Below are 11,743 nucleotides of genomic sequence, written 5' to 3'. Positions count from 1 at the left end.
ATGGAGAAAAAGGATTTTATTTTTTTTAAGGAGCATAATCACGCAGGGTCATTCGTCCTCTGATCATTTTGAATAAGCTAAACAACTTAAATTTCTATCAATACTGATGTTATGAAATCGCTTGGTACATCTTTGTACCTGAAAATGATCACATTTTCATATGTGATGAAAGAAATTAGAGAAACATGAACTATCAAAGAACGAAAGAACATAAGCCGTAAATATCATGAAAATTTCGAAAAAGATACAACGGCTCACCGACAGGACTTGAACCTGCAATCTCCGCTTCGGTACAACGGCGCGTTAGCCAATTCCACCACGGTGAACGTGATGGAACCGGCGAACACGAGCAATCGAGCTCTGCCGATCAACTGCTGGACCTTCTATCGAAACACCATGTATATCCCGCATGCAGTGATGCCACATTTTTATCGGTATTTTGGAACCCAAAAAAATCTTTTATCGGTATGGAAATCCTAAAAATCGGTATGAAAATCGGTATTTGAGGTGGATATTCAAAAATACTTACATTGTCAACTTCCTAACGTATTTTTAATATAAATGGAAGCTTACAATGAAAAGCAAGTCTAACATCTCTTATGAATGTTAAATTTAGTATTAAACTAGCTGACTAAGTGTGTTTTAGCATATATTATTCCTTTTTTTATCTTGGTTCTAGGTAACGCAAGTTTACATAAAAAGACGGTTTTGAAATTTCAACAGAACTATATGTTTGTTACGATTTCTATTTTTTTTTTTATTTTAAAACTATCTGCTTTTGCTGACGAAATGTAAAAATCACAATTGAAAATTCAGCAGAGAATCCAAAAGTAGTATTCCTTTCCAGTACTATAATTGAATGGAAATCTAATTTAAAAGTAGCCGTTTGGTAAGAAAAATAAGGGCATGGCGATCACCTTCAGGTTACACGTGGTTCAGGCATATTAATGAAGTAAAAACTTGATTCTTTAATTGATGTTTAGCTAAAGTGGGATGTAAATTTGATAAATTCGATAAGGCAATAGAATCAGGCCAACCTAAAGGAAATCTTATTTTAGTAAGCACTTGCAAATTCAATGGCTTTTTGATGTTCGAGGTAAATATGGGCCCAAGTTGATGTTCTTCGTTTGGTTGATGGTTTTTTTTTGCCAAACTGGCCATTTCAGCTTTCAAATCTTTTAGTATTAGATATGAGTTCTAGCGATTAAAAAAAGAAATGATTGCAGAAAGTTGAGAGAGTTGTTGCTTCAAATCTTTTTTCAGCCACTGGGAAATTAATTATATTTTTTGAAAAATCACACATTATTCATATGAAAACCCAAGAATTTTATGCGGAAATAAATGAGAAACGTGTTCTAAGAGAAGGTGTTCCTAAGAAACATATATAAAAAATACATAGTTTTTCCAAAACTGCAAATACCCATTTTGCCTGGCGATCTCTGCAGTTAGGAACATGTGATATCATTTATATGATGGCTAACAAGATGGAGAAGGATTGAAGATTATACCGATGATACGACATACCGTGTATCTGATTGCACTTCAAATCTTGACATAACACATCTGGCGACAAATTGAACAATAATTATATTCCAACGGTGTATATTTTCCCTTGAAAAGTTAGCATCTCAGGAGACAAGAGCATTGTCAATTGAGATTGATCTTTAGAAACTTCCACCTTCTTCTGGCAGTCGCAGAAGATCACATATCAGCCTTTAGCTGAGTCCATTGGCTTTGAGGTTGAGCACTAAAATAGTGCATCATTTTACAGAACATAGGAACAAAACAGCGCGAACAACTGAACGAGTTAAAATCTTAAAAATCGGTATGAAATCGGTATGTTTTGCCAAAAATCTGTAATCGGTATATACCGATTCTTGGTTAAAATTTTGCTCAAAAATCGGTATAAATACCGGAAAATCGGTATGTGTGGCATCGCTGCCCGCATGTGATCTTTCCCTCTATTGATCTCTCTTGTTTCTCTAACCCCACCCATCGACTCGGGATTTTAGCCGAGCGAGCACATGGTCGATTGCTTCGGGTTTGCCGCAACTTACGGTCAGATGAAGAAGCAATCAGTGCCGCTCAAGGTTCCGAGCAGACCAGTTACACAGGGAGGTGTTGCTCTGTTGAAATCAATACTGATGTTATGAAATCGCTTGGTACATCTTTGTACCTGAAAATGATCACATTTTCATATGTGATGAAAGAAATTAGAGAAACATGAACTATCAAAGAACGAAAGAACATAAGCCGTAAATATCATGAAAATTTCGAAAAAGATACAACGGCTCACCGACAGGACTTGAACCTGCAATCTCCGCTTCGGTACAACGGCGCGTTAGCCAATTCCACCACGGTGAACGTGATGGAACCGGCGAACACGAGCAATCGAGCTCTGCCGATCAACTGCTGGACCTTCTATCGAAACACCATGTATATCCCGCATGTGATCTTTCCCTCTATTGATCTCTCTTGTTTCTCTAACCCCACCCATCGACTCGGGATTTTAGCCGAGCGAGCACATGGTCGATTGCTTCGGGTTTGCCGCAACTTACGGTCAGATGAAGAAGCAATCAGTGCCGCTCGCCGTTCACCGTGGTGGAATTGGCTAACGCGCCGTTGTACCGAAGCGGAGATTGCAGGTTCAAGTCCTGTCGGTGAGCCGTTGTATCTTTTTCGAAATTTTCATGATATTTACGGCTTATGTTCTTTCGTTCTTTGATAGTTCATGTTTCTCTAATTTCTTTCATCACATATGAAAATGTTAAATTTCTAATTAATTGTTTTTTTTTTTTTTTTTTTAATTAAAACTAGTTTATTAAAGGCCTTTTACTTTTACAAAGTTTCAATGTGCCGAGTGTATTCGTTTCACTAGGTTAGTAGGGAAGGGGGCCGTAATAGTCGCGGCGACTCAACAGTTAAAAATAAAAAAAAAACTTTAAACAAGGGAAAAGGAAGGGATTTATAGGGGTTATTCTCCAATATCAGTTTTCCATTAGGGTCCGGCGGTGGCCTCCTGTAGCTGTGGTTTCGGTAGCTACGGTTTGGTATCAGTTTTCGATCTTCTGGCCAGCCTTCAGTAATGTGTCGAACCCGTTGGTGAGAGGTGGTACTAATAAATAAACAAAACAGACATTAAATGAAGAACACACAAGGGGAGAGTTTACGTGGATAAGCGGACTAAACGACCAAGTCAGACAGCTTGAGATATTTGTAAATTGGGAACAAATATCCAGAATCTAAGTTTGCCAAAATGTCTCGAATTGGAACACCAGGTAGTCTACCTCGGGCCCTAAGGGTATCCAGTAGCCAAGCCCTCGTTTGACCATACCTTTCACACGTCCATACAACATGATCGATGTCGTGGTAGCCATCCCCACAAACGCAAACATTGGTTGCAGCGAGATTAATACGAAACAAGTGCGCGTCAAGCCAGCAGTGATTTGACATGAGCCGAGAAATCACGCGAATGAAGTCGCGACTCAAGTTAAAATGCTTAAACCATGCCTTCGTCGGAACCTTAGGGATAATTGTATGGAGCCAACGTCCCTTTGTGCCATTGTCCCAGCTAGACTGCCAAGCGTTAATCGCTAAAGTGCGAGGTATTGAAAAGTATTCATTGTAAGTTATTATCCTCTCAAAGATTTCACCTTGTAACGCGCCCACCTTAGCCAATGAGTCCGCCTTCTCATTGCCTTGTATAAGACAATGAGACGGGATCCAAGCTAAGGTAATTCTATACGAATTTTCGATCAGAGCGCCCAATATCCCAGAAATTTCCAGCAAGAAATGGGAAGAGCGCTTCATCAGTTTCATCGATCGAATCGCCTCAACGGAGCTGAGACTATCCGAGTAAATGAAATAGTGGTCTATGGGCAGTGTGCGAATGTGTTCCAAGGTGCAGTAAATAGCGGCTAGCTCAGCAGTGTAAACAGAGCATGGCTCTCGAAGCTTGAACGAAGCTTCAAAGCCCTCATTATACACTGCGAAGCCAGTCGCGTTGTCGATTCTAGAATCATCAGTAAAGAACATTTTTATAGGATCAATTTCACGTACTTTTGAAGCAAAGATTGAAGGAATAATGTTGGGTCGGACGTGATCTGGTATTCCACGGATGTCAGCGGTCATGGACAGATCGAATCTTATCAAGGAACTGCTACTCGGGTAAAAGTGACTCGTGTCCGAATTTAATAAAGAAGGATTTATTTCTAATTGACTAAAAGTTTTATAATCATTTACATATTTTACTTGCGGATTGATATTCATGAGCCTTTCCAAATTTTCTATCACCAAAGGATTCATAGTTACACTTCGAATTAGGAAACGTAGCGATAAATCGAAGAACCGATTTTTTAACGGCATTATTCCCGCCAGTACTTCGAGACCCATCGTATGTGTCGATTGCATACAACCCATGGCAATACGCAAACAACGATACTGTATTCGTTCTAGTTTAATCAAGTGGGTTTGCGCGGCGGACCCAAAGCAAAAGCTTCCATATTCTATGACCGACAGTATCGTTGTTTGGTATAACCTGATGAGGTCCTGTGGATGAGCACCCCACCAGGTTCCAGTAATCGTTCGAAGAAAATTGATTCTCTTTTGGCATTTTTGTGTCAAGTACCTAATATGTTTTCCCCAGAGGCATTTAGAGTCGAACCAGACACCCAAATATTTAAAACTAAGAGATTGAGTTAGAGTTCTACCCATCATAAGGAGCTCTATTTGAGGAGGGGAATGCTTCCTTGAAAAAACTACTAACTCGGTTTTACTAGGTGAAAACTCGATACCTAGATTCCTGGCCCAATGTGATAAGTTATTTAGAGTTTCTTGCAAAGGAGGTTTTATTTGAGTGTCTATTTTACCTGTGATATGAACAACACAGTCATCCGCAAGCTGTCGTAGCGTGCAATTTTGTGCCATACAACTATCGATTTCTCGGACATAAAAGTTGTATAGCAGGGGGCTTAAACATGAGCCTTGGGGTAGACCCATGTAACTAATTCGTTCAACTTTGGTTTCTCCATGGCTAAAATGCATGATTTTTTCAGACAACAGGTTATATAGAAAATTGTTCAAAATTGGTGAAAGTCCGCAAGAGTTAAGATTACTAGATAGCACTTCTATGGACACCGAATCGAATGCCCCTTTGATGTCCAGAAATACTGCCCCCATCTGCTCTTTTTGGGCAAACGCCAATTGAATGTCTGATGAAAGTAATGCTAGACAGTCGTTCGTACCCTTGCCTCTACGGAATTAATTGTTACAATCGACAATTTTTTCATTTAATGTATGTATTATGTAGCATACTCGCGGAAAATGGATAAAATTCTTGTGGTCCGCAATGTATAAAAAACGAGAAAAAAAAATCTGTTGTGGGGTGCTGGCTGGACCATCTGATCGTCTAGAAACCCCATAAATGTTCAAGTAAGTCAATTGATCAACAGTGGAGTTCGGAAAAAAAATATTTTTTTAAATGTAAACAGATCTCGAAATAAGAAGCTGACTTCATTGAATATAGAAACGATCTTGAAAAACTAACAATATAGGCTTTTTTTTATTAACAATTAGATTCTTTATGCCGGTCACTGTATGTGTGATTTGAGATATAGCCGTTTCACAATTTTTTACCCGTGAACTTGAACCGACAGATGGGATTTCTGTAAATGATTTATTTTCCAATTCACACAAAAATACAAACGAATTAAAAGTTAAATTTTAAATTACAGCGGTGTTCCATAAATTTCATTGAAATTATAACGGCTCGGTATGATTTTTTTTTTACCGATTTTTACAAATTTATAGTTTTAGAAAGCTTGTTATGTGACTCAAATATAATTCTCAGACAATATTCAGCTACAATAATTGATTTTAAAGTTATTCAAAGTCTAAGAAAAAATATCCAAAAAACATGCTTGGAACAGCTTTGGCAGTTAATTGATTAAAAAGTACGATTTTTACACTTTTTAAAAATTTTTTTGTGGCCATGAAAATGTGGCCATTAAAATTTTATTTTTTTCCATGATTTTTTATTCGAGCAGCTAATAACTGACTTACAGCCTTTTCCCAAAGCATGTTTTTTCGGACTTTTATTCTTAGGCTACGAATAACTTTAAAATCAATGATTGTAGCTGAATATTGTCTGAGAACTAAATTTGATTCACGTTACAAGCTTTCCAAAACTATATATAAACTTTGTAAAAATCAGTTGAGAAACAAGACAGTTTTAGAGGAAAAGGTGTTAGGGGTCATTTGACCCCCGGTGGTTTAAATGATATATACAGAGTGCCGGTATGTTTAGTGTTAATGAAATTTTCATTCATTTTACTGAAAAGAAGATTGATGCATTACACATCAATAAACATGCTTCAAGTCGTTGCCGTCTAATGCTGTTTTCATTATAGAGTTACACGTGTTGTTGTGTATCGCGCATGTACAAACATAAGAAAGCGGCCGGTATTTCCCGCTCTTAAACATGGTTATTGATGCGTACTAGAAAAAGTCGTTACCATGGTTCCAGACTGTAACAAACACCTGGATCGGTAGGAGACATATCCGAGTTTTTCCGATAACCTGTGTCTAACTTTTAAAAAAATATCATGGATTTGTATGATGAAATGTACGAAATAAAAAACGGTAGAGAGATAGATGATAGTCCACCGCCGGATTTGGATGTTTCCGGCTCATTAAAGTTTGTCCACCAGGAAGATCGGGATGAATTAGAAGAAGAACTCGAACCAAAATCGATTGTGAATGTAAGTTTTGCCATCGAATAGGATAATTGTTTCAAATGTTGATATAGGTTATTACATTACAGGAAGAACCGAAACGACTCGAAGAGATTGAAAAAATTGTTCCTAGACCGAGTGAGTTATAACATTGACACAATTCTACAATTAAGTATCAATCAATAAATTGATATTTTGTTTTTAGAAAATGCAGAACCACTCATCAAGCGGGACAGCCTGCAGAAGCATGATTCACTGTCGGACAGCAGTGCCAGCATTAGCGAAGATGAGAAGGAACTTCCTAAAAATTTGGTTGATGAGAAAGAGTTCAATCCAAAATTTTACGATAATATCGAAGCACCGGGCGAAGTGAAGGACCTTTTCCAGTACATCACACGATTTTCGCCACAGCGCGTAAACATCGACTATAAACTAAGGATTTTCGTACCTGATTTCATTCCCTCTGTGGGTGATATCGATGCATTCCTTAAGGTCAACTCGCCACCATTCATCGACGAGAAGAAGAAAAAGCTAATGACCGAGCACATAAGAAAGTTGGGTTTAGAGGTAAAGAAAATATTATATTATAAAATTACAAAAAGCCAAAAGTTTTAATTTTATCGGCCTTACCGGTGAAAAGTGATGTCGTTTTTAGTAAGATCATCTAAAGATTATTATATAGACGGATAGAAAGTCAGAAGAAATACATCTAGGCTACTGATGTGATTGTAGATGCAACCACTGACCATACTGACTGGACACTCGATTTCGTTTTCTGGATAATTTTTCCAACAGTACGCAATGTCGATTCCAGAGTGCGCATCGATCGATTTGAAGAAATGCTATCCCAGTTAGGAAATGCCACCCAACTTTAAAAATCAAACACGCAATTTCTACGATATAATCGGGCTAAACAGGACCATTTTTCCTACAGGGAATTTTTTGGCAGGTTCGCCACCTGCCGTCGGTATTGCGAACCTACAAAATCTGACAACAAAAAATTAGACAGAAAATGGTTGAATTTTTGTTCTAAGTGTCATGTCCGTGTGGTCAGTGATGCAACTTTATCTGTATCTACCTCTTCATAGTAGTTGGCCCGTGCCGAACAAAATCTTGGTATGTAATGAGATTGCTTCTAATAAATTCTACCCGCTCATTTTCACCATCATTCATTTCTTCTAACTTTCTATCCGTTCATACAATTCCATAACCTTAGAATGTTCTTACTAAAAAGACATCACTTTTCACCGATAAGGTCGATAAATTACCGTTACCAATAGCTTTCAGAATTAAATTTTTGTTTTTAAAGTGAATTGATTCATGAGTTCAGTATCTAGCGCTCCGCGTTGGAATTCAGGGACAACTTCCAGACAACTTCCAAATTTCTGAATTATTGATTTAACACTGTGAGAAACTGTTTTAGAAAATGTGTCATGTATTTATTTTCTTTCTTAAGACCTTAGATGAACCTTGCGGAGATCAGAGCGACCGAGTGCTGCTTCAAATGAAGATGAGATCGATTTTCACCAAGCCTCTCGAAACACCTTCGGCCATCGCCAAGAGTCCCAAAGATATCGATCGGTGGATTACAGAGATTCAAGCATTGAAGGCAAATCAGTCGACACAGAATGTGAATGCGCTCAAATCAACCGTCAACATTGATAGTCTGATGTCCGAGTGGCCCGAAGAGGTGGAAAAGATGCTGGACACAGTGGGATTTCCTTCGGCAGATTTAGATTGCACACTGACGCAGTATATCGATATCATTTGTAATATATTTGACATTCCGGTGCAACAGAATAACGGGCAGGCTGGCTACATTCAAGCTTTGAATAACTTGTTTAATCTATATTTGGCTATAAAACAGCAAGGTAATGTTTAAACTATCGGATGGAATAGAATCCCTACATAAGATAACTATATGACAGTTAAATGATGAATGGTTCTTATTATACATACGAACAAAAATAAAAGCAAATACATACGTTCTTTGATTCCTTAGAGTGATTTTTCGTTTGTGGGAGGGAAAGGAAGGTTGTACTATTTTAAAATCCTGACATACGAATCTCTAATTCCAAATTTATAAAAGGCAAGGAAAGGGAAATACGTAATCAGAAATCTGGACATTATCATTTGGCTATTCAGGTACCATCTGAAGAGGGTAGCACTCAGCCAAACCTCCAAGGTCATCAGAAGTAGATAAAGAAGAGACCTGGCGTATCGAGAGTATGAAGCAAACTTGGCCTCTAAGCCACCAGCCGAGGCACATTCTTCATTCCAATAGTGGTAGCCAGGAACTCCGGTTATTCGACAAGTTAGGAACACAAATGCCTCGTACTGCAAAAATGGATTAAAACACCACATACCATCGATCAGTGCGCGTCCCATTTGTTCGAAATCGCTCGAGCGCTCCGCCAGAGCAGGCCGTAAAATGTGTTCCTGGACTTGGCGCATCCGTTCCTGCGAACCAGCCAGACTGTCTGTACAGAGATTGTACCTAAAAAAATGAAATGTTATTTGTGTTTTATCATGTTGGCATAATAATGGATAATAACCCAAGATTCAATAAAAATTAAAAAAAAAAATGACTAGAATACGATGTAATGATTCAGTTAAGGTCCTTTGATGAGAAAACCAAATCTTCCGATAATAAAAATTATGGAAACTTGATTGAGCTAAAAATTTTAAATATTTAGCGTCGACAGGTTGGCCATGGTGGATTTTTTACGATGTTTTTGAGAAAAAAAAACATTTTCTTATCTAAAGCTGAGATCTGAAGTGAATTTTTACCCTGAGATTCTCACTCTTCATTGTATACTGGAATTATTATTTCTACATTTCAAGTTCCATTCTAAATTCTAGACCTGTGCACTGAACCTTAGTCTTACTCAAGAAGTCACTGAATAACACTTACCGATCCTCTATGCCGATCATGTAACCAATAACGCGCCAAAAATGTACGATAGCCTCCATATCTTGTTTGTCGTAGACAATGCCGAGCCCACGATGGGCTAGCACTATGTAGCCGACAAATCCGAACTGCGTGACAGCCATGTCTTTTTGTGAAATGATGCGACCGGCCAGCTTGGAGCCGCTGCGTTTGCTAGTAGCCACATGCGTCCTGCGCACGTAGGCTATCGATCGCCACGAGCTGCGAGTTGCGCAAAAACAAAATACCAACAGTCAAACTGCGTGCGAACAATGTTTTCCACTTTCTTATTATGAACATTTACCTCGAACCAGGCGTTAGGTCTTCAAAGTACCAGTTCAGAATGTGCATTATTGTGGCCACATAGCGCCGATAAGCCGAAAGCGGTGTGGATGACTGTTTGGTGTAAATTAGCACACTCAAGATACTTGGGATGGCCAGAACCGAGAGCAAACCACAGAGCATCGCCACAAACATGGCAAAGTAATTTTGCTTGAAGTAACGCTGTGCGCTGAAAAAAATGAATGAAACGATTAGCTTATCTACGAGCATTCGAGCACAACAAAAGGTGGGTCTGCTAATTACCGCTTAAACTGGACATCGTTGTACCAGGGAGGAAGCTGCAGATCATAGGAATCGACATCCGAATCCACCGGAATCGACTGGCCATCGTTCAACAGTTGTTTGAGGTAATTGGACTCATCGTTGTAGTCTGAAACACAGAGAACCATCATATACAGCGCAATGGAGAAAGGGAAAGTTGTTGGCGTGTCAAGTGCCGCCTTTCTTTCGACTGACTTTCTGGGGCATGGTTGAGCGTACTTTTTAAACCATCATCTTTGTTCTCTGTGCCCATTTCACAAAAGCAAAAACAGATGCGTAGTTGATTTCGATCATTGACTAATCGCACTTTAATACCAAACAGACCAAATTTGTTAAATGTATTCACAGTTTCCGATATTCTTCCAATATTACATTCAACGATCACGATTAACCGCATCAAACGCTACGCGCATTCCACTTTCAACTGATCAGTCCAGTGAGCACACACTGGTTTACCTTGAAGCTTATTGTTGAAGCAATCCATTGAACATTTTTACATCGTCTTGAAACTGATATTTGTCAGAGGCCTAGAAATTTAAAGGCTCACCATAAGTAAACATTTCATCAATTTTAATAAAACTGAACTTCAATCTAGGTTTGACTTCCACTTTTCTTTTGATAAATCATAATCACAAATACATTGGGGTTTAATTTCCAAAGACCATGAGCATTAAATCTATAGAAATCTGATGTGGATCTGCATTAACCGGAATCACGGGCTCGTTGGCAACTTGAATGAAAACTTGTACGCATACTGCTGTTCGTGTGAATTGTGAACTTTCTTTCACAGTTTACTGTGATTTTGAACCCAGCTTCTACACGCTCTTGCTTTTAATGTTTCTGTTTTAACTTTGTTTGATTAAAACAATCCTAATAAATGTTGTGTCCTGTGACCATATTCGAAGAATGAGTTGCGCACGAGAATGCTCTGGAGCGTTTTTTTCCCAATGAAGTAAAATAAGCTCGAATTTATCGAGAGAACCAAAAACAGCCACGTGCGTAGCGCTTTTTGGAAACCGGTTTGTAGGACCACCTAAATTGTACCAGAAAACTGACAAGAAGACATTGGTGACGTCAATTCATAATAGAACATTTATTACCTAAACTATAAGGTGTGGAATCAAAATCAAAATACAGTAGTTAATAGCAGATCGAAAATTGATGGGACCAGTTGTTTTTTCTGTGCCTTTTGGGTCACCAAGCATCAGTGTAAAATTTGAGGTGATTTGGTCTTTAATTATTGGTTTAGTCCATTTTGAAGCTTCATTTTTCGATCACAAGAGAAGAATCTACGTATCTCATCAAAATTCAAAATAAAAATCTGAATCTATTGAAAAGTATTGAAAAATGACAGGCTTTACTGGCTATATTTAGCTTTCAATCATTTCATGATTTTTTTTCCCAGGTTATATAAATCAACAAACTCATTTACTATGCAAAGCAATTTTTAGCGATTTTTATTTTCATCGTACGGTTCAAC

The 11,743-nt window shown here is 38.3% G+C and overlaps 2 protein-coding genes across 6 annotated transcripts; one reads left to right on the top strand and one right to left on the bottom strand.

Moving 5' to 3' along the window:
* Positions 1-2,846: 2,846 nt before the first annotated feature.
* LOC129748775 (uncharacterized) lies at positions 2,847-10,799 on the bottom strand. Of its 4 annotated transcripts, XM_055743517.1 has the most exons (6): positions 10,459-10,711; positions 10,246-10,372; positions 9,965-10,171; positions 9,646-9,882; positions 9,098-9,228; positions 2,847-3,115 (listed from the first exon to the last, which is right to left on the bottom strand). In XM_055743517.1, exons 1-6 carry the CDS (start codon positions 10,658-10,660, stop codon positions 3,054-3,056), a joined length of 966 nt encoding a protein of 321 aa, XP_055599492.1. In that variant the 5' UTR covers positions 10,661-10,711; the 3' UTR covers positions 2,847-3,053. The 4 variants fall into 4 exon arrangements, with proteins under 4 accessions (XP_055599492.1, XP_055599491.1, XP_055599490.1 ...); XM_055743516.1 differs by lacking the exons at positions 2,847-3,115; positions 10,459-10,711 and adding an exon at positions 10,720-10,799 and having other exon boundaries at positions 8,489-9,228; XM_055743515.1 differs by lacking the exon at positions 2,847-3,115 and having other exon boundaries at positions 8,489-9,228; positions 10,483-10,711.
* LOC129748776 (intraflagellar transport protein 46 homolog) lies at positions 6,537-9,273 on the top strand. Of its 2 annotated transcripts, none has more exons than XM_055743519.1 (4): positions 6,537-6,758; positions 6,821-6,869; positions 6,937-7,298; positions 8,188-9,273. In XM_055743519.1, the coding sequence occupies exons 1-4, from the start codon at positions 6,603-6,605 to the stop codon at positions 8,611-8,613; spliced, it is 993 nt and encodes a 330-aa protein (XP_055599494.1). In that variant the 5' UTR covers positions 6,537-6,602; the 3' UTR covers positions 8,614-9,273. The 2 variants fall into 2 exon arrangements, with proteins under 2 accessions (XP_055599494.1, XP_055599493.1); XM_055743518.1 differs by having other exon boundaries at positions 6,806-6,869.
* Positions 10,800-11,743: the final 944 nt, after the last annotated feature.

This window comes from Uranotaenia lowii, chromosome 2 (genome assembly GCF_029784155.1).
Source record: "Uranotaenia lowii strain MFRU-FL chromosome 2, ASM2978415v1, whole genome shotgun sequence".
Classification (NCBI taxonomy): domain Eukaryota; kingdom Metazoa; phylum Arthropoda; class Insecta; order Diptera; family Culicidae; genus Uranotaenia; species Uranotaenia lowii.
Note: the sequence above shows the minus strand (reverse complement) of the source record. Positions and strands in the feature narration are given on the sequence as shown.